Here is a 22752-nt window from a genome sequence, read left to right as displayed (position 1 = left end):
AGGCTACGTACAGGCTTAAGGGGTTAAAAACCCCTTAAGGCCACAAAGTGCCTTAAAAGTAATTAGTTATATCAGTCATAAAACAGACAATCAATGTGGAAGTTCATAGGAATGACGATGGTTTTAGTTCAATGTAAGCAATAACAGCAGTGTTCTGTAAAATTGGGAGCTTATTATTACTGAAATGATGATTTCAGTGTCTTTAAAACTCATAATTGTTCTGATTGTGGAGATATTCCTGAGATGATAAAAGCATGTCTGAACTAATTTTACAGCTCTCAAACCTTAGGCTAGGATGAAAGGACCTATGTGATTGAATTTGAGAATGGAAGTGATTTGGGCCAAAATACATATCCATATCGGTACCATCTGGGTGGGCAAATTCTAGTTGTAATTTTTTATTCCTATACATCCCTAGATTAAGTTTTGCTGTAAAACTCCACTATAAGCATGGTAGCTCAGCGCTGGTTCAGAAGCTAAATGAGTATGGAATTGTCTTATTGTCACTGAAGTCCTACCAGTCAGTTTGTGCAGAATCCTCTTCACTGGAAGAGCCGCTCCTGGTGCACTAAAACTACCCCTTCCTCGTACCTCGAAGCTGGGAAACTTTGTCTAGCTGATAAGAGAGATTGAGCATTATACAGGCCCCAATAAGATGTCTCTACCAGCTCTAAAACAAGTACCAAGAACTGATGCTATCCAAGATGCCATCAACCATAGTGTGTCAAGAGCACAGAAGAAGGCCACTGCTTGCTTGACTCTGTCAGCTCCACTCTTCCCCTCATCCCCTGGGCTGGTTGGCCTACAGTGTTGTGCAAGATCACAATGGTGATGAAGCTGAAGACAATAAGTGTCTTTGCCCGCTGCTTGACTTACCACCAGAAGGAGCCCCACTGAGCTCACTGAAACCAGTTTCGGCACAAAAATGGGGTCAAATTCTGTTGCTATGCCGCCAGAATGTGGAATGCCCTACCAACAGGCAAAGTGTGACTCCTTACCCTCCTTCAAAACCGCTCTAAATAGATAGATAAGTAAGCTTATCACCGGCAATGACCCCCCCCCCCCAACTGTTTACTGTACATATTACTTTTTTTGGCAAACTGTTAATAAAGTATTCAATCAATCAAAAACCTGCCCACCCTGATACAGTTGGAAAGCAGCATACCGCCCTGATCCACCAGCTGCGGACATCACCAAGTTTGGATGGGACAAGAAGGAAAGGAAGGAAATCATCGTGCCTGTCCTGGATGCAAGCCCTGTTGCTCCTCCTGCCCAATTGGTCATTATTTCTGTAGTTACAAAGCATGTATGACAGCAAAGTGCAGTTGTGCAGCCGCAGGCCTGGCCTGTACCATCTACTGTCTGCTTCAGCAAAGGCTATGATATTACATGTTGCAGTCTGCTCACACACTCACAGCAGAAAGAGCTTTGAAGTTGACAAATGTAGAGGCTGGATAAGATGAAGACAAAGCAGTTGATGAAGTTGAGACTGATGATGAGGATATAATTTATAACAGTGCAGAGTAGTAGAAGTTCAAGGTGCTGATGCCTGAATGTCTTCCAGTTGTAACGTGCTGTGGAACAACTACAGAAATGTTTGCTCTGATAGTTTTAGTATACTGTGTGTTTTAAAACTTGTTCCAGGACTTGTTCAACCTGTAAAAACATTTTTTTTAACTTGTATTATACAGTACTTCATGGTTGACATTCTGGTGAGGCCAGATTTATTAGTCAATGTACCAGGATTTTACAAGTCCTCACTCAAAACTTGATTGGATACATTTTGTCATAAATATCCTACAATGGCCTGGGCCGCAGCGTGGCGGTCCAGGCACCCTAGGCTGCAATGCCAGTCTGACAGCGTGTCGCGGGTTCGACTCCCGATTCCGACGACCTTTGCTGCGTGTCACCCCCCCATCTCTCTCCCCATTTCCTGTCACCCTACTGTGATCTATCAATAAAAGGCAAAAAGCCAAAAAAAAATCTTAAAAAAAAAAAAAAATCCTACAATGTATAACAGAGTTTAAGTTATTTCAAGTAAGTACTGTATGTATTAAATGGATACAGTGCCCTCTAAAACATCTTAATCAACCCAAAATTCATACAAAATTGGCCCACCATCAAGAGTAGAAATATGACCAATTCTGGTTTAAACAGCCATTTAGAATTTTGAATTCAGAAATTGATTCAGTATACCCAATAACCCTTAAAACCATTCCATTATTGTCCTAATCTAGCTACTCCTATGGAAAGGCTATTATATCAATTTACTTACATTGACCCTATGAACAATTTAGTATAGGTAAGGTTTTGCCCACTTAATGGTACCAATATCTGGTCTGGCCCAAGGACTATATGAGTTCACTAACAAGGTCAAGGATTGGCATAACACGTGTAAATAAAACTGATCACAAGACAGTTATCCAACTGTAACTGAGGGTGTGTGGGTGCTTGCAGAGGGAGTTAGGGAGAGAAGGTTGGGAGTGAAAGAAAAAAGTAATCTATCTTGCGTCCTTGACACTATTAACATAAACAGTCTTTGAACAGGGGATCGAGGACGAGGAGGATCTAATTAATATGTGAAGGTAGAGATACTGAGTCACCATGGAACATGCAGACAGGCTGTTCTGTTGGCTGGGTTACATAACCCTGACCTCTGGCACGCTGCACTTTAGCAGTCATTTATTATTGCTCGTTACGTGTGAAGCGTCACGTTAGGTAATGCATTTTTCGATTAGACCATTGATGAAAAAAGATGACACGTCCACAGAAACTATATTCAATTATATCTAAATAGATTCTGTACGAATATATGCACGCCTGCTATTTAGCACGAGCATGTTCGTTGTTCTCTAAACGCATTTGGCCTTAACATTGAAGTGTATTTCGTGTAACACCCCCCTCTTATAAAGCGTGATGGACTGGTCCTGCATGGCGTAAAGTTTCCTTCCGCATTGTGCACAGTGTGCTTGTCAGCGGAGAAGCGAAGGTAAGCACTTACCAATTGTATAAGAAATGTACTGTTTTTTTCTCGATACATCGAAAATACCACTGTTAATCGGTGACTGTTAATGAAACTAAAATTCCAATACGACTGGTAAACGTTTCATTGATCTTCTTCAGTTATGTTATCCAGAAAGCAGTGCTTAGATAACAGTGGCACACAGAGTGTGTAGTTGTCTTATCTCGGTATCAATTTTCTTCTTGTTTGCACAATACTTCATGCACTTTGTTGTCCAGCTTTCGCGTCGCGGTGCCAACCATACGGTGCACTGAGGTGGCTGTTTCAGGGTTCGTTAACCAGCCTTGTAGCTGTCATTTCTTTAACCAATATTCCAGCCAGTGAATAGTCAGGGCCCACGTATGATGCATGTCCAGTTAAATAAGCTACAAGTTGGGTTTACTAGCTTCAACTTTGTGTTTTGTTTACCTTTAGTTATCCTGACGGCAGATGTGAGCTATGGATGGGACGATATGAACATTACATGTCACGATTATTGTGGGAAGAATAATTGCGATAAACGATATTATCGCGATAATCCAAAAAAAACGTATACCTCTTCTGTTAACCACTTGAACCCCAGCATCCCTATTCTGGGGTAAACGTTTGCCAAAAATAGCAGATCTATAAGCTCACAATGGTTGCAACTTAAAGCGTATTGATTTGTATAGAGTGAAATAAGAGTGAACCAAATACTGTCTATATAGTAGTAGAGGATTTAAGTGGTACTGAATTTGCAGCTCAACAAAAGCTAATTCAAACTAGTGTATGACAGAGGACAATTGTACAATATATTTAAATCTCTGTGATATGATTATTGTGAGCGTTTTTTATCCCGATAACGATAATAATGATCATCGCCCCATCCCTAGCCCTGAAACATGAAGCGTCATGTGAACCATGGCTACCCCATCCCTAGATGTGATATTTCAGTCCTTAAAGGGCAAGAACACTTTGTTAGAGGTTTGGGTTATGTAGTTATACCTTGCCATGATGTAACTCCAAAGGTGGACAAGAAATACAAAATTATTGCTCCATTGATTAGAAATTGATAATTCAAAATATGCTCCTCATTGACTTACATTGTACAGTGAAACAGCTCTCAAAATCACTCTTTTAGCACATAAACAAACACAAACAAAGCTGATTCAGACAATATAGAACATCACCAAACCCAGTACTGTTTGTTTTTTTAATAAAAATGTCAACTTCCTGCTGATTTTACTATTTGAAAATCAGGATCTGGATCCGCGGATCCAGTCCGGGTCTTCTTCCTAATAAAAATAGCAAAATCAACAGGAAGTTAACATTTTTATTAAAAAAACAAACCGTACTGGGTTTGGTGATGTTCTATATTGTCTGAATCAACTTTGTTTGCATTCGTTTATGTGCTAAAAGAGTGACTTTGAGAGCTGTTTCACTGTACAATGTAAGTCAATGAGGAGCATATTTTTTATTATCAATTTCTAATCAATGGCGCAATTATTTTTGATTTCTTGTCCACCTTTGGAGTTACATCATGGCAAAGTAACTACACAACCCAAACCTCTAACAAAGCGGTCTTGCCCTTTAAAGTCTTGTGATGTGATGATCAATTGATGTAGAAACGCAATATGTGTGCTGCTTCTTTTATGCAGAGGCAAAGTAAAAAAAAATAAGAGTCTGTGGGTGAATCACCATAATTTTACTGGAAATGCTTTGACTTGGTAAAATGACATGCATGAATCAAACCAGCAATATTGGTTGCTGCACTATATGCACTATATGCACTATATGCATATTCAATTTTCAATGACACTTGCAGAGTGTTGACACAGTTGAAAAGGTATGCACTCAGGTATTTTAGATATGAGTAAAACATATTTTGTTTGGATCTTAGTTCAGACAAATAAAAAAAAATAAAACACTTTTTTTTTAAATAATACAAATATTTTCTAATTGACTAAATGATATAGTTTGATTAACCACTTGACCACTTCTGAAAAACTTGCAGCTGTTTCAGTTTAGGATGCCAATTTACTCTAAAGAGAGATCACCAGGCGAAGTAGTTGGCAAAGCTGCCATCCTGCAACAAACAAGACGTGGAAACGTGTGTGAGCCAATGTGTTGCTTTAAGGATGTCTTATGCTCTTTAGAGACAAGTGTATGTCAACAGTGTAAACCCCCGGACAGCTGACCTAGCGGTCTGGGCACTATTTGGGGCTGAAGTTGCTATACCCACTATTAGGGGATTTAGCATGGCACAAGGGGCGTTCCCGTACAAAAGTTGATATCTTCCGACACCAGCCTTATCCCTAAAACACCTGCGCTACCAGTTAACATTATGTATAGGTGTGCTTTTGGCGTTGCATTAATAAAACCAATCACAGTGCCAGATGCCAGTGCCTTTTAAGACCAGGCTGTGCAATACGTTATCCACAATGCTATCATACACTCTCTCCCTCTCTGCCCATGGAAGAGCGAGAGGCAGTCCGACGTTGCCTTGGAATACATTTATATTTGATACACAGAATTATCACTCACACATTGCTGGTTATAGATAACTTTAAATTACAGCAATCGCTTGTGTTCTGGATTAATTCATTTAATCCTGAATGGTCTGTGGTTATAGCAAACGCAGATCAAACGCCATTTTATTTGTATTTGATAAGCTTAACTGGCAACTGCTGATAAAAACACAACTTATTGACACAAGGAATTAAACAGTCACACTTTTGTGGACTACAGTCAAATCACAATCACTTAATTCAGACGTGCTGCAGTTTAGTTCTGCAGCCGCACTGAGGTGCTTTAATATATATTATGTATTGACACTATCACTTCTGCTAATTATAGGAAAATTAGAATCACAAAGAATCGTTAAGAATTAAGAGAGAGGGGGACCTCTGAATGTTATGCGCATAGCCCGACTCCCAACATGTTCATTGCAGGCACGCTATAATAACAGATTTGGTGGATTTAGAATCCACTATGCGCTTTCCCAAACGTGTGTGGGTAAGACAGCAATTTTAGGGATGGCGTAACAAAACGTCCACAGCCACACCTCCAAGGGAAAATAATAGAGTCAGCATAATGTATTGCGGTAGTGCGGCCGTAAGATACCGTTTAGGGACAGCGCCGGCTGCCTTGTGCGTAATTCGCGAGTAGGGGGTAATGCCAAGGGATAGTGCAGGACGGAAAATAGGGCCCTTAGGCTATAATGTAGCCTGACTGGGTTCGAGTCCCGTTCCCGACAATCTTTGCTGCATGTCTCCCCCATCTCTCTCTCCCTGTTTTCTGTCCATCTCCACTATACACTATGAATAAAGGCAGAAACGCCCAAAATATATATATATATATATATTAAAAAAAAGGTGTAAACTGACAATAACAAACTCTCTAAAGTTTTCATTTGAGTGCGTTCATTTTGTTGGTTGGCACTGCTAATAGAAACTTGTCTTACGAGTGTAAAACAACCTTTTGGATTGCTTTGAATTCTAGAATTATTTTTTGAAATTTGTCACATGTGTTATTGTGTTATTCCAAACTGGGGGCTCTAGATAAATCTAAATGGTTGCCGTTCAATAAAGGGAGGATGATAGACTCGATAGTTAGCCAATACAGTGAAAACCTTTTCATCTCCAAATGAAGGGTCACTTCATTGACATTACTTGAGTAGCTTCAACAATCTCAGGGTCTATGGCACCACTTCAAAAGGCACTGGATAGCTCTTTTTTTTAAAGATAATATTTTGGGTCTTTCTTGCCTTTATTGATAGTACACGGTGAAGAGAGACACGAAACAGGGAGAGAGTCACTCAGGGAGTGACATGCAGCAAAGGTCCGCCGGGCTCTGGAATCAAACCCAGGTTATGTGGTATGCCCCTTAACCACTCTGCTTAATAACTAAATAAATGAATGAACGTGTATTTAATTTAGAAGGTTCAGCTCAGCATTATACTGAACAGGTTGACTGCAGAGATGCAGTTTCCACTGACAAGTGACAACTGTACCTTGTTCAGATGGGTGACACTGACAAATTAAAGGGAAAAACAAACTTTCTTCAGTAATTGGTTGGGCCACCTTCAGCCACCAGAACATTGGCATAGATTCTACAAGCCTCTGGAACAGTAATGGAGGGATGGCACACCACTCTAACCAGAGATTCATTTGGTGTTTTGATGATGGTGGTGAAGAAGAGCATTATCTAACATGTCGTCCAAAATGTACCATAGGAGCTCATTTGGGTAGAGATCTGGTGACTGAACGCCATGGCATAATTATTCACATTATTTTCATACTCCTCAAACCATTTAGTGCCCCCCCTGTGATTGGGCACGAGGCATGTCATCCTTGAAGGGACCACTTCCATCAGGATAGAAATGTTATCATAGGATAAAGGTGATCACTCAGGATGTATATTGTCTTGCAGCAGTGACCCTTCCCCCACATAACAGAATCACTGAATGTTATTTACTTAATTGTAAAATGCTGTGTAGGGAACAGCGGATTTATTTCTCCACTCATTTACCGTAAATAATGTTGACCTCTATTCAATTAAAACGGGGGCGTTGTTGAAACAAGCAATTAAAAGCCTCTCTTCTAATACAAGCCTTTTTTTTGGGGGGAAAACAATATCTTCTATATACTCTCTCTCTCTCTCTCTCTCTCTCTCTCTCTCTATAAAAACAAACAAATAAAAGCCTGGGTCACTATTAGAGGATTTACGCTATTCATGGTTTTCATAATTTGGCCACCATCTATACTCCACAGCAACAGATGTTACATAATTTCCCCAATACTCCAGTGCATGTAGAGCTAGCAGCAGCTGCACATTCAAGGGTGAAGCCAAATGCTTTGTTGTATAATCAATTTTGAACTTAATATAGCTAAGCAGTGTGTGGGCTAGGGTTAAGGTATTGAGAAAGATGTCCGTTTCATCTCCACCTCTGGATTATTAGCTGATTGGATCAGAAATGGCCCAATCAGAAACCCGATCACCTCTACTAAATAGCCAAGTACTGTAACTTGAGAACTCAGAACATTACGTTCTTTTGAACATTGTCTTAGCCAGTCAGACTGTCTCTAACAGTCTGAGCTGCTGCAGCATACAGTAGCATGTAGTGCATTATAGTGTCTGTGTGTTACAGGCCCTGTTGAGTTTTGAAGGTGTCATGGTAACATTGTAGAATACTAATGCTTTACAAGAGATTGTGTCATTCACAAAACTTTTCTTAAATTCCTCTTGCTATTGTTTTTGAGAAAAGAATATATGAAATTCCCTTGATTTTGTGCATGTGTCCTGGTGTACCTGGTATCTCTGTCTTTGCATTGTGTGTGGGTGTAGACGTGCCTCCGGTTGATCAGGTTGGGAGCACCTGTTATCATTCTCCTAATTGTCATCAGTTACACACCTGCTTGCATAGCTGATGGTAGTAAGGGGGGATGGAGGGGTATACGGGGCAGGAGTGATGGGTGTGGGGTGCTCCCCCCTGGCTCCAGTGAGCTTGTAGATGAGCTATTTCCGATGGTTTACAGTGTGTGGGTGTGTGTGTGTGTGTGTGTGTGTGTGTGTGTGTGTGTGGGGGGGGGGGGGGGGGGGGGGGTGTGTATGGGGAGTTGTGTGAGGTCTTATTGACCAATACACACCAATAGTGTTAAATTGGAGCTTGAAATTGACAAAATTATTGCCATTACAATTTCACCCATTTACACACACATTCATACACCGATGGCGGAGGAAACCATGCAAGGCACCTGCTCATCGGGAGCAATTAGGGGTTCAGCGTCTTGCTCAAGGACACTTCGACACTAACTCTGGGGGAGCCCGGGATCGAACTGGGAACCTCGCAGTTGCCATCCGGCCGCTGCCACCCCCTGTACTCACACTTTCCAAAAACTGACAAGGTTTTCCCAAAATAACAGATCTACAAGCTCACAACGCATCACATTGTAGATCGGCTTTTTTTTAATAGTCGAAGTATGACAGGGGGGGTAGGGGTGGGAGGTGGGGTGGCAGTGGAGTATGGGGGGTGTGTGTGTTTTTTGGGGGGCAGCCAATGAATGACAGGCTAGCTTTCACCAGGTATAATGATTGCTAGAGTGTGAAGAGACATGGGTTGATATTAATGGTCTTAACTCGAAATATATACATCACACAGTTTAGATCGTTGGATTAAATCAGAGAGCAGACCTGTGCGAACTTGGTGATGTAAAATAAATATTTGTAGTGTAAAAAATGTGGACACAGTGAAAAGACGGGGCATTTCTCCTCTGTCCTTCTCTCTCCCCACTAGCAAAACCCATTGGAAATGCATTGGGTGCTTAAAGTTAATTATTTCAAAAACTACAAATGATTTCAAAAAGAAAAGTACAAGCACACTTGTCCACAGTAAGCTGGATTTTTTAAAGTTTGAATGGAGTTTCTAAGTGAAAGTATGTGGGAGTAGTAGGTGCCATACTTTTGGGGGAGAATAAATAAATAGTGAAGATATCTATAGTGTGCTCGCTGCTGCTGCAGCGAGCCCACAATTACTTATGGTGTTGTTGATGCTGATACACCATTCATGCTGATACACCATTCATAAAGTCCAAAATAAACGGTCTGATATACATCTGTCTGAAAAATCAGGTGCATGCTCATTAAATAGCCTCTCACTTTAGTTAATTTCATTTCTTGCTTTGTTGATGTTGACAATATACCAAGTAACAGTCCCAATGTTTCAGCCATAACCTTTACCAAGGTAGATACTGGTGTGTTAAACAATGATTGCTTGGTTGGAGGCAAAACAAAATGTCAGGACTAGTGGTATTTGTTGATATCAGTAAAGCATGAAATAAAGAGATGCCACATCTGCCTCTTACAACACCTGTTCTGCTAACCGGATTGTGTTGAAAGTTCCCAAAACAAATACTGTGCTGGGTGGGTCTGTCATCGTTCCAGTCTGCTGCGGCCAGGGACAGGAACGACTGGCAGAAAACATATAAACGGGACAATTTTATCCACAAGTCAGCTTTTAAGAAACAAGTCTGTCCTCTGGACATTCTCACTGATGCCTGTACGATGATTAATGTTGTCCCATGAATGTTGTTATTTTCTTTTGCTACTGCTGTTGTACTTTGCCTGCTTGTGTAACACACCTGCATTACCAGTGACTGACCTTTTTTTTTAATACAATTAATTAATATATAATTAATTATATATCGTTGCTGTCCGGCAGGAACCAGCTAACTCCAGTTTTTGTTCCATAAATCAGTGCTCTTGAACACCCTTTACGTCTGTGTGTTGGTGAAAAAAAAATGGAACCAATGAAAAGTATTAAAAAGCGCTTCTGACAAAACCTGCTAACTCCATTGGATCCTCAAACTCCAGCAAAGGGGGGTGGAGTTAGCTGGTTTTGCTGACTCCAGGCTCCACCCCCTTTTGACCTCCAACCTCATTGTGAGCTTGGAGGTCCATTCAGCTGTTCTTATCAATGATGAACAAAACCTCCTAACTCCATTTCTGTTTTGTTTTTTTCATTTCCTGAAAAATGAACATTTTGGAGTTAGCTGGTTCCTGCCGGACAGCAGAGATATATTATATTTGTATTAATATATATTAATAAAAATCTAAAAAACATCAAGTGAAGTAGGTGCAGTTTATTATTATAGGTGTCATATTTGGATAAAAAAACATTTGTGCAATTATTGGTGAGACCGCACGGTCAGGTTTCCAGTTTAGTAGTACAATAGATGGGAAAGAACAGATCTCAGATTACAGACGGGTGGCATTCTAAGGCTACTAATTTCAGGTCTAGGTCCAAAGCTGAATGTGTATTTCTGTATCTTTTTAGCAAAATAGGCATTGGCCCACTTGGATTTAAAATCAATATTTACCACTTAATTGCCTTATGTCTTGATACCCTGATACCTGATACCCGTCTAAATGATTGGTTGTTGATCTCTACTTTTTTTTGCCCTGGCAGAGTGTAAACATGGCGGATGTAGAAGAACCTGAGGCCACCACTCCAGAGCCCACGCTGGAGGAGGGAGAGCCTCTCATCAGCAACTTGGACCTCTTCCTCTTCTCCCTCATCATCGGCCTTCTCATCTACTGGTATATGTCTCGCAAGAAACCAGATCCCATCCCTGAATTCAGGAGGCTTGACACGCCGTAAGTGTTCTTGTCGAGGATAATGCCAATGTTTACTAAAAAGCCTGGTATTGTCATGAAGAATAGTGTCTCTCATGTAGAAATGGTCGGTGAAGACTCTCAGAGCTCACTTTTACTAGGGATGTCCTAATCTGATTTCAAACATCACATATTTTAAGCCCAATCAAATTTAGTTCCTTGGTATATTTGACCCCAAATTAATTTGACCTTATTGTGCTCCATCCATGTCGACTGTGATATACTGTAGTCAAACCGCTTCTCCTCTTGCAGGTCAGACACATTCAGAGACACACAATACTCTGTCTCTGCTCATCCTACAAACACAGTTCAAATGTTGTCTAAAAGAAAGTCAACTTGGGGATACCAGTTTTTGCTGCAATAGTCTAGTAGTTGATTAGTTTCATTGTCAGAGAGAGAATTAACTTATGTTTGACATGCTGCTTTGATGACTGATAATGTGAACAATACAAGTGGATTAATGGTGTACTGTAAATGGCCTCAACATTTACAGACATGAAGCGTTGCAGAACAATCATGCCAGCAGCCACTTATAATTGTCATATAGTTGAAAACTATTTTTGTATTGGCGCTTTGGTTACTGAAAACCCAGAAGCTTACGAAACCCTTCCTTTTAATGTACTAGAAAGTGTGCACTTTTTACAGTAATCTTACTTTTGGTATGCTGTCTCAGAGTATCGGACTTGTAGGAGAAGTCATTCTGGAGTTTCGCAAGACATTGGCTGTGTGTGAAATCACTCACTAGTCCAATATACAGTAAGAGAGTTCACCATTTTGTAGTGCTGTCCAAATGTATAGTGAGAATTATTATACCCTATATAGTGCTCTGTCTATCATACCCCACAATGCATCATGAAAGTAGTGTACAACCGGTGGTCACTAACCAAACTACAAAAAGAAGAGAAAAAAAATAAATCAAACTTTATTTATAAAGTACATTTAAAACAGAAGCTGGCCAAAGTGCTGTACAAGGTTGAGACAAACAAAGCATCAATAAGTGCCCATTGGCACATAGACAAATACAGTACATTGTTAAGACACAGTAGCGGATCAAGTGCAATTAAAAGCCAAAGAAAAAAGCAAAGAAAATAGAAATGGCAGTCAGATTAGAGGAGAGAATGCAACCTGTCATACCTGCTCCTAAGTAAAGACCCATGTCAGATTCATGACTGGGTGTGGACAGTGTTGGTCTGTGTGCATACATCGGTGCATTAACGATAAAAGCCTCTCATTCGTATATTGTATGTGTGAATGCGGCAACGCCCAATTGAACACCATAACAGACAAGTGTTCTTGTGCAAGTGCTACAAGAAGAGGAAACCCTATTAATGCACTCCACAGTACCACGGTGTCGCTCGTCAAGAGAGCTCAGAGAGCAGAGCATGCTGACCTGCGTACATTTACACACTACACAGCAGCCCCCATCCCCCCTTCTCTCTTCTCCTGTCTCTCTCTGCTGTCACAGTTAAAGGCCCTACCTCCTCTCTCTTAACCCTCACCGTCCCTTATCTTATCAGTGGATTGATATTAGGTTGAGTTGGCTTTCAATGGACTCGCAGCCAAGTCCCTCCCCAGCCACAACACAAGGGCTCTGATTTGTTTTGAGCGCTGGGCTTTTCGCCAATGGTCTGGGAACAGTCACGTTCGCTGCTGTCCCTGTGTGAATAGAGACAGTGTTGGGGAGGGCTGCAAGGCTGAGCGCTGGAGTCTGTGTAAAGGGAGACCCTGACCATGTGTGAAAACAGGAGGAGATTGGCTTGGAAAGAGGAGGTGGGGGGGGGCTCGTGGAGAACGTGTTCAGCTCTGGGAAGAGGGGTTTGTCTGAAGAGGGCGGGAATATAGGAAGGGAACGCTGAGCTAGACTCCCCTCCCCTCTATGGGCGCATTGGTTACCTAACTGTGTTATGAAGGGGGCGTAGGCTTCCATGTCTTTCCTGTGCAAGCTTTTGTTTTTGGCCTCAAACCCATTTTGAAAGTTCCCTGGAGAGGGAGCAAGGAGGACCCAGCCAAGCGTCTTTTGTGAGTCCTTCTCCAAAGGTGGAAAGTTGAGGCAAGACAAGCAGCCCTTTCTTTGCCCCAAGTTACTTTATTTTTTTTCCTCCTCCTTCTTCGTCCTCCTCTTCTTCTCTCCCCTTCTTTCTTCTTTTTTTTTTTTTTTTCCTGTGAGAAAGCTAAGCTGCTCTGCCATTGGGGTAGGACCATGTCACAAATGGAATCCTTTTATGATAAATGAGGTTGCTATAGTAATGACATTCCCCTCTCTCCTCCAGTGGGATGGGGGTGGGGGACCCTTCGGTAAAACTACTATTCAGATCCCCCCCCCCTTCAATGGTCCACAGAGGAGTTGCTCTGATAACTTGCCAAGCAGTTAGAATGGACTGGGGAGATTTTTCGTGTTCCAACACCTTTCAGATTGGAGAGGAAAAGGGGCGGGGATGAAGAGGAAGGCATTTTCAACCCTCGAGTGTTTCAGTGTGTGTTTGTCTGACTCAAAAGTGCGGATCTGCAGCTCGGCTGCATTTTATGGGAAAGTCCGTTTCCCACCATTGTGTCTGCGGAGCTCGCCAGACGTTGACAGGGCTTGTAGGGCTGCTGCTGTGTGTGCGTTTGGTGCAGTTCTCTCTGTGTGAAGCTGGTGGCTTCAGTGAAGGAAAGGCAGAGTTCGTTCTGAAGGCACTAAGGTGACGGCAGGCAGCAGTTTGGACCCTGGAATTTTGTTGTCTCTCTCCGGACTGACTATTTACTTTTTGGGTCCTGAGGCTCTGAAGTATTGTCTTCCTGCTCTGAGTCTTAGCGTGGCTGAGTCCAGGGTGGCCCAGCCCGTGGTGGTGTTCTACAGGGGCAGTGTGTCATGGGCTGTGTCTTTTCCCTGCCACAGGACAGGAGAGATGCTGCTGAGAGGTCAGTAGAAACCTGTTGATTTGTTTTGAAAGACTGTATGAACTTCAAAAAGTGTTTTTGAAGTGTATCTGCCTAACCATTATTAGGTACACAAAAAGAGATGATGGAAGCAGAGAAATCTCATTCTTACTTGGTTCTGAACACACCACTGAAGCCGTTTCAGTTAAGTCCTGTACTGCCTCTCTTATGATGCACTCTGGGAAGGGGGGGGGGGGCGTAACACTTTTATTGACATCATAGAGCAGTGTTGAGTTGCTGTGGTGCCTGGTGGCTCATTTCCAAGGCAACATGTACTCAGTGCTGTTCATTTGCCTCTACCACAGATTATCTGATATTCATTTCGGAAAGCATACAGTGTTCCACCAGGAAGCATGATGACATATATACAAATATCCCTTCTTTATTGCTGCTTGGTTCTTTCATCAGCACCTTCCCAAACAACAGCGTAGTTGGTAATCATCATTGTTTGTTTGGCTAGCAAACTCCCATCCATATTTCCATCAAAGCCACTTGTCATGAATGGAGCTCTGTTGCACTGGGGTCTTTAAACAATGGGTCGGGACACAAAATGGGTCACATTGTTATTGGTGGGGGGTACCCACATGACAAGAGTTAGAGTACATGAATGTTTGAATAAGCCTGACCTCAAATTACAAGACTACATTTGCCACCATTAGTGTCCCTCTAACCACTTAAAACCTAGCGTCCCTATTCTGGGCATGTCATAGGCGAACATTCTGCAAAATAGGCAAACTGTAGATAGGCTATTTTCAACACAGCATTTCTGAATGTAGAGAATAGCCCCATCATCATAGGGGAAATGCTTAAATGCTCTTATTTTCAGAATGGTTCTCTTGGGGGTCAGTAACCTTTGAATCCACTGCACTGAAGGTCAAAAAATGGCATATGAGAACATGATCACGCAACACATTTAAGGACAAGAAAATGCTTTTTAAAATGTATTTTTTACTGAGGCAGAGAAAAAGTACGGACTATTCAGTCACAGGCTGAAGCACTGACGAAATACACAGATGAAAGCCTGTGGCTGAAACATCTGGTCTCTTTCTCTGCCTCAGTAAAAGAAAGGTTTTAAACGCATTTGTGTATCTTATTGTGAAACTATAAATTATGTTAAGTCTCATAGGAGGTGAAACATAATTACTTAGTCATTTCACTTAGGCTGATTTTGAAAGATTTGCTCTGTTGAGTTATGTTAGCAGAACCCTCCTCACCAGGGCCAGGAAGACAGACAGAGCTCATTGATAACAGTCCTTGTTTAGTCTTTATGGAATGCTGAGGCTTGGAGGCAAAAGCTTGTTTCAAATTTCTATCTGGAATTCACACTGCTCTTGTGAGCGCAGTTCATATTAACCACGAGGGCCCCATTTTATGGCATGTTCAGCACAGATTCCACATGTCTGCACTCCCCACGCACCCCTGTTCAAGCTTTCTGGAAGTATTCCTCCTAGTATTGTAGATTTAGTACATTTTTCAGTTGTTGGGGTTAATGGAACATGTAAAATGACGGGGATGCTCTTCACACAGTAAAACCCTCTGTGTTCATTTATCCATTTGTAACTCCAACAATTCTTTACAAACGTTTTACTGTGCAGAGTCAGACTCTGCTCAAGCTTCACATGGGCAAAAAGAGAAGCAAAACTGAGAAATTATGAATACCGGTAAACTAATTTGGATTCCAATGAGGAAAGGGTACATTTTTAAGTAGTATGAGTCACGTGACCTTGTATTGCATGCATTTTGGCAGTGAGAGAGCATGAAAGAGACCTTGATTTTACTGTGTGTAGACTTCACATTTTACTTAGCCTTGTTGGTAGTACCTACTGCCATATGTGAGATGATGTGATAAAATAATAATCTAACTAGCTATATTATTGCTATATTATTAACAACATTTAGTTTTACTTATTTTTGTCTGTTCTTCCACATTCAGCACATAGAGAATTGCAGGTGTCTGCTTAGACCTTTGATGGTGAATGCAGCGGCATTGTCTTTTTATTTTGGGTGATAAATAGATGCTGTCTTGCATATTTTTTTTTTCTTTTTCCAATTTGTCGTTTGATCTATGTGGTTCAAGGCATGACATTAAACCTGCTCTTATTTGCCTCTAATGTAGTTTAATGTAGCTTTTGATGTTTTTTTTAATAGTATTTGATTTAATACGCGACCTGATTAGTGTTACTTTTAACTTATGTAGTTTGGTAGCTTTTAGACAAATGAGTGACTAACAGGTCACACACATAACATAAGTTATCGTCATACAGCTTTATTCCATGCCTTTGTTAAATTAACTCCCTTCCCCCATTTTGAACATTCAGTCTGTCTTCCATTATGCCTTTCATTAGCCTTTCAGTCTACTTGCTAAACCAAAACTTGACTACCCTGGCTTCTGCTAGCCATTGTTTACCTAGGAGATAAAGGATACTTCTGCCTATTCTCAGCCTAACAGCCCATTGACATAGACGTTTAAATATTAACTTTGTGAAGAAACGGATTATCCTCAATATCACCAAAATCCTCTTGGTCTTTGATGGTATCTAATAAACATGATGGCAAATGGATCTATGTCATCTACTGCCTTTCAAGTTTGAAGGTCTGTCTGAACACGATGGCCACCATTGTATCTTGTATCGGGCAATAACCTATTGTTTAATCACACTGAACTGGCAAACTCAGACTTGTGTATCATTGTTTGCAACTGAGGCAAATATTTTGTCTTTTTTCAGAGCACCCACCACAAGAGAGACTAGTTTCATTGAGAAGATGAAAAAAACGGTGAGTAATCATATATTGCATAAAAGTGTTATTTTTCAGTCACTCATATTTGTGCTGCTTCAAAAGCATTAAAATCTTGTTGGCATTTTCATGGTTTGAGTCATAGCCTCTGGCTCAACGAAACGAAGACTTTTAGACAATGACTGGTGCCCACAGTTGAGAGGTTCCAGACACAAGCCTAAAACACTAACATTCTTTATTCCTTATGCTTCAGTCTGGGGTAATGAGTATGCCAACTATAAAATTCCCTTCTGATTTAGATATAGCGCATATAGGTTTCGAAAGAGCATTGAGATTTTGATAGACCTCAGGTTCAAGCTGTCTTGAGGGGAAACAAATAAAATTGGCAGTGTTGGACTATTTGATATTGTTGTAAATTGTTATGGAAATAAAAGATATTCAGTAACTGGTTGGATTGGTTTTGCTTAATCAAAATTTCATTTAGAATCTTGGATGTGGAGACAATATCAGGTTGGAATAAAAAAACAAATGCTAATGTGTCAAAATTGTTAACAAGGTTTCTGCAGTGGAAGAAGTATCATGGATGGATGCACAGTGTGGCAGGATGTTTGTTTGGCTGGAGAGTCTTAAGACCCACTGACAATCTGTTTGTTTTAACCTTGGCCAGGGCAAGAACATTGTGGTGTTCTATGGTTCTCAAACGGGCACAGCAGAAGAATTTGCAAATAGACTGTCCAAAGACTCTCAGCGCTACGGCATGAAGGGGATGGCTGCCGACCCAGAAGAATATGACATGGTAATTTACATCTACGGAAGAATTATAATTGTCATAGAGAGACTTCTCGTTTAGATAAACATTCTTATATGGCCATTTGGCTGGAACACTTAAATGCCAGAGAAAGTTTTATATTGTCATGGGGGGGTTACTGCAGTGCTTGCGAGTCATAAACTTGATGTGTTACCATGGCAAATACATTATGTTACCAAACATTTCAGTAGCAGTCAGATTTACAGTACATGAGTCTAAAAAGTATTACTTATCAAAAGTAATTTCCATTATTTATTCTACAAGTAAACAAGTATTTTACTAACCCACTTTTGTGTCAGTAGTGACATGACCAGATCTTTCAGTGTTTGAGTGTTTAATTCTAGGTTTTTCAGTGGAAAGGGCAGATCTTTGTAGAAACCTCTTCCCCGTCCATATTAATTTCTCACAATAAAAAAAACGTGATACTTTCATCAGGAAAATAAATTAACTTCTGTGGTACTACTGACAGCACAATCTCATTAAATTTGGTTACATTTGTACACTGTCAGAGGTAAATGAACTCTAAGGATTTAACTGTGTATATTGCCTATGCTAATTCTTTCCTCATGTCCTGTGCTCCAGGGTGAGTTAGCTCGCATGTCTGAGATTGAAAACTCCCTTGCCATATTCTGCGTGGCCACTTACGGTGAAGGAGACCCCACAGACAATGCCCAGGACTTCTTTGACTGGCTACAGGAGAACGACGACGAAGACCTCTCTGGACTCAACTACACGGCAAGTCTACAAGAGAAGACTTTTCTGAGCTTTTATTTGAGGTACAGTGGAGAGAGACAGGAAATACGGAGAAAGAGTAGGGGAGTAACTTGCTGGCAGGTAATGGAACCGGGGACTTGCTGTTAAGCATTTGAGCCCATGTGGTGTAATAAAGGCATGCCTGCGTTTATTACAGGGATAACACTGCCATGCAGCACCAGAAGTCTTGTGTGCAATGGTGAAATGAGGCTGCATGATCTGTGTAGGGTTTTGCGTGTGTGATGAAAGAATAGGCCTGACGTGTTGGGTTTATCTCTAGCCAATGTGCGTCCTGCTTTTTATTGTTTGCCATCATTAGGATATAGCTGCCCTGCCCTCATTTTGAGTGAAGAACTTTAACTTATGACTGTGGGAAAACTAGGCTGATTCTCTGGCACGTCCTCATCCTTCCTCTTGCCTTTCATCTCCATTGTCTGTGTTAGATTGGAATGACTGCTTTAATTAGTCAATGAGAGAAGGACCTGTTTGAAAGACCACTAATGTCATTGCTGTACATAGTTAAGTAATGAACAGTAAGTAAATTTGGTTCCAGGTGGGGGGTGGGGTAATTTAACTTGCATGCAAACAATAACTTGATCGTTTAGCCACATTCATATTCTTTCTTGTTTATACAAGAATAATCAAATACAAAGGATACTCATTAATCAGCTCAGCCAGCATAACTTAACGGTCTCAATCTGATGAGTTCTTTGAACATAATGGATATTTAATGCAACGTCCTGACAATGTTGGTCTGTTTGGGTTTAAATCCACTTATAGCATTAACCTTTTACTGTATCTTGCACTGCTTGGCAACAGCTGACACCATTATTTCTGTGTCCTGTTCTGTCTGTAGGTATTTGCCCTGGGTAATAAAACATATGAACATTTCAACGCCATGGGGAAATATGTTGACAAAAGACTGGAAGAACTAGGGGCTAAGAGAGTCTTTGACCTGGGCATGGGAGACGATGATGCAAAGTGAGTCACACACTTGTGTGTGTGTGTGTGTGTGTGTGTCATTTAAAAAACAATTTCTCAATTAACATATTTTTAAAGCAACGGTTAAATCAGATTTGACTGACTCTATTTTTCAGCCTGGAAGAGGACTTCATCTCATGGAGGGAGCAGTTCTGGCCAGCCATGTGCGAGCACTTTGGAGTAGAGGCTTCAGGAGATGATTCCAGGTTCTTATCCATCTCACTGTTATTTTTAACATGGTTGCATCTTTAAAATAGAAACCCTTTATTAACAGAGAAATCATTGATGTTCCTCCCAACCACTCCTTCCCCTTTTTAAATTCATTTGACTATATATGTGTTCAATTTATGATGACTGCACGCCTTTTGCCTACACAGTATCCGTCAGTACGAGTTGAAGGAGCACACAGACCTCAACATGAACAAAGTGTTCTCAGGAGAGATTGGCCGCCTGAAGAGCTTTGAGACCCAGAAACCGTAAGAACCAGAAGATACATTCACCACCTGTTCCCATACATTATTGCAATTCTGTATCTATCAGTCAGTGTGAACCTTTTACCTCTTACCTCATAGGACGTTAACAAAATATGAGGCTTTCTGCCCTCGGATTTTAAGGATATCTTACAACTGACCTTTTAATCTGCTTTGAGAATGATAAGTAATCAACTCAAAATTACTGATTGTAAAATGTAAACTCCATGCAGATTAAAATGTAAATTTTATGCATGGTCAGGATCCTAAATTACCAGCCAAGCACCAAATGCGGGTAGATTTTCCATTTGGCTTGTGTTACAGGTCAATGCAAAACTCAAGATTTTAATATTATTAAACGATAATCATGATGTCCCATGACATCAAAGGCTTTGGTTGTCTAGACGTCTGTGGCTGTATTATTATTCAGTAAATTGTCTCTTGATGTCTCATGACATCACAGCCTTTCATTGTCTAGGCTTCTGCAGCGGTTAAATGTTTTGACTGTAAACTTGCAATTGTGCCACCTGTGGTAGCCTGGCGTGGCCAGACTAATATCACTGCATAGATATTAGTCTGGAATCTCTGTGTGGAACCTGCATTTCCAAGGGGCGGATAAAAAAACGCCCCATATTTACATAGTGGTTCCTGATTGGTGCCCCACGACTTCAGGGTCAGTTTTTTTTTTTTTGCACTGGCAGATTCGTCTGGTTTCCAGGCTAAACCTGTGCTCTTGTTTCTTATTCTAACACTCCAGTTGTACGCAACTGTATTGGCTTGGCATTTTCAAATACAGATATAAAGCATTACCGGCTTCTTTTTGTTTTGCTGTTACCACCAGTTCCGACGCTCGTCTCTCCCAACACGAGACGGCGTTCGTCTCTCTGGACAGCCTCAGTCTTTGCGATGCTGTAATCTTTGGTTTTGCTCTTGTCTGAGCACACGGGTAGATGTAGAGTAAATCAATTACAACTATTGTGGTTATTGGTATGGGGAAAGAAAGTGTCCTTGATATTGTCTGTGCTTTGTCCAAACAATGTGGCACAATTCCAATGTCCCAATAGTAAGGAAATATCTGGCTGTCACTGCGTTGGATTTAAGACCAGCTCGGGGCTGGTCTAAGCGCAATCACTTTTTTTTTGCTTAACTTTATATGTTTGTTTATGGGAAAGTGCATGTTAATGAACATTCAATACATGTACAAGAAATTAATCAATTGAACATGATGTCATGTAAACATGCCGGATTTAGCTAGGAGCTCATTTCCATCCGTAGTCTCACATAAAAACATCACAACAACAACATGACAAAAACAGAATGCAATATACAACAGCTTACAAATAAATGTTAAAAATACCATGCCTAATTTAAACTAACAACCTAAGTAATAACCCACTATAAAGTCTAATACCTAACCAATAGAATATCTAAAACCTATTTTGGCATATCAAGATTTAAAATGTATCGATGGTCACATGTATGAGAAATGTTTAACTATTGTTTTAGTTGTGTTTTAAAGGTACACAGGGTGGGGATTTCTCTTAGAGTGAGGGAGGCTATTCCATCGTAGGCTTCCCTTGATGGAGAGGACATTCTGTCTTGCATATGACCTTGATGGCTCTCTTGAAAAGATTGAATTTAACTGCATTTGTCACCACCTTGACATATTTTTCAAAAGTCAGGTTTGGATCCAATTTGACCCCAAGGTATTTAAAATAGGAGACTGTGTGTGAGATAGCAATGCGCAAAAACCTTTGGTAATTATACAATGTGTGTGCAAGGCGTGAAAATGACAACGTTGCTGTCGGTTGATAACTTGCAATGACGCCGGCTGCGTTCTGTATTTGTGCCGATTTGCGCGGTGTGCAAGATAGGGCACTAAGGTTTGAGTGTTCCATAATCAATCAATCAATCAATCAATCAATCAACTTTATTGTCATAACACAATTACAGGTAAAAGTGAGGTGAAACTATTATTTATGCAGGCTTTCACGTTTGCAGTTTAAATAATCCATCACTTGTCGACTTTCACTATGCTGGCCTGAGCTAAAGGCTTATCTATCTTCTATGCACATTGTGCACATTAACTTTTAGCAACAGCAATGTGTTCAGCTGTGGCTGAACACAACTGACTGACATAACTGACCTTCTTGTGGACACGACAAGAAGACTTTTAGACGTAGGTAATAACACATTACAAAATCTCCATTTTAACGTCTCAACTCAGTGTCTTTTTTTCATGGTCACAAAGAAGGAGGATAGTTTTATCTAATTATTGGTTCATATATTCTCTCATTTGGATCCTCCCTTTACAATCTTCTCTGACCACACCAATATGATGTGTTATGTACATAAAATATATGTAAACGCTGTGTATATACATTTAACTTTTTTTGTCTGGTAATTTTCCTTTGTATAGTTATTGAATCTGTCTTTTTTCATTTGCTGATATTCACATGTTTTTACAGACCGTTTGATTCCAAGAATCCCTTCCTGGCCCCAGTCACTGTAAACCGAAAACTCAACAAAAGTGGCGACAGGCATCTTATGCACCTTGAACTTGATACAACAGGCTCCAAAATCAGGTAAGTCGAGGTAGAAACATGATGTGGTGTTCTTGTGTTCTGTGCTCTCTGACATTCTCATAATACTAGACCATGAGAGTTACAGCCATCAGAGCTGAGATTGTTACCGTACAACTGCTGGTGACCTCTGCAGACAAAATTGTGAAAGACAGGCAACAGTAAAATTCACTAGCTTTTCAAACTCTTATTAGCAAATCTTAACTTGCTGTCTGGAAGAATAACCTTTACCTAAGTAAAAGTAGGGGTGCCACAATATAAAAATACTCTGTTACAAGTAAAAGGCCTGTATTCAATCAAAACATACTTAAAGTGCTCATTATTTTAAAATGTCAAACACTAAAATTACTT

General features: G+C 40.6%; 1 protein-coding gene across 1 annotated transcript in view; it reads left to right on the top strand.

Annotated features, from left to right (window-relative positions):
- The first annotated feature begins 2979 nt into the window (after window positions 1-2979).
- LOC311051071 (NADPH--cytochrome P450 reductase-like) overlaps window positions 2980-22752 on the top strand; it is a 25370-nt gene continuing 5597 nt past the window's right edge. Inside the window, 11 exon segments of the mRNA XM_084065453.1 lie at window positions 2980-2989; window positions 10947-11134; window positions 16798-16846; window positions 17475-17603; window positions 18198-18350; window positions 19225-19349; window positions 19466-19555; window positions 19727-19825; window positions 22288-22403; window positions 22406-22416; window positions 22419-22445. Of these exon segments, the coding sequence (XP_083921579.1) occupies window positions 10956-11134; window positions 16798-16846; window positions 17475-17603; window positions 18198-18350; window positions 19225-19349; window positions 19466-19555; window positions 19727-19825; window positions 22288-22403; window positions 22406-22416; window positions 22419-22445 (978 nt within the window). The 5' untranslated portion in view covers window positions 2980-2989; window positions 10947-10955.

The sequence above is a fragment of the Gymnoscopelus microlampas genome (assembly GCF_963454915.1).
Source record: "Gymnoscopelus microlampas genome assembly, chromosome: 8".
Classification (NCBI taxonomy): Eukaryota; Metazoa; Chordata; class Actinopteri; order Myctophiformes; family Myctophidae; genus Gymnoscopelus; species Gymnoscopelus microlampas.
The sequence above is the reverse complement of the archived record's forward strand: the minus strand, read 5'-3'. Positions and strand labels throughout refer to the sequence as shown.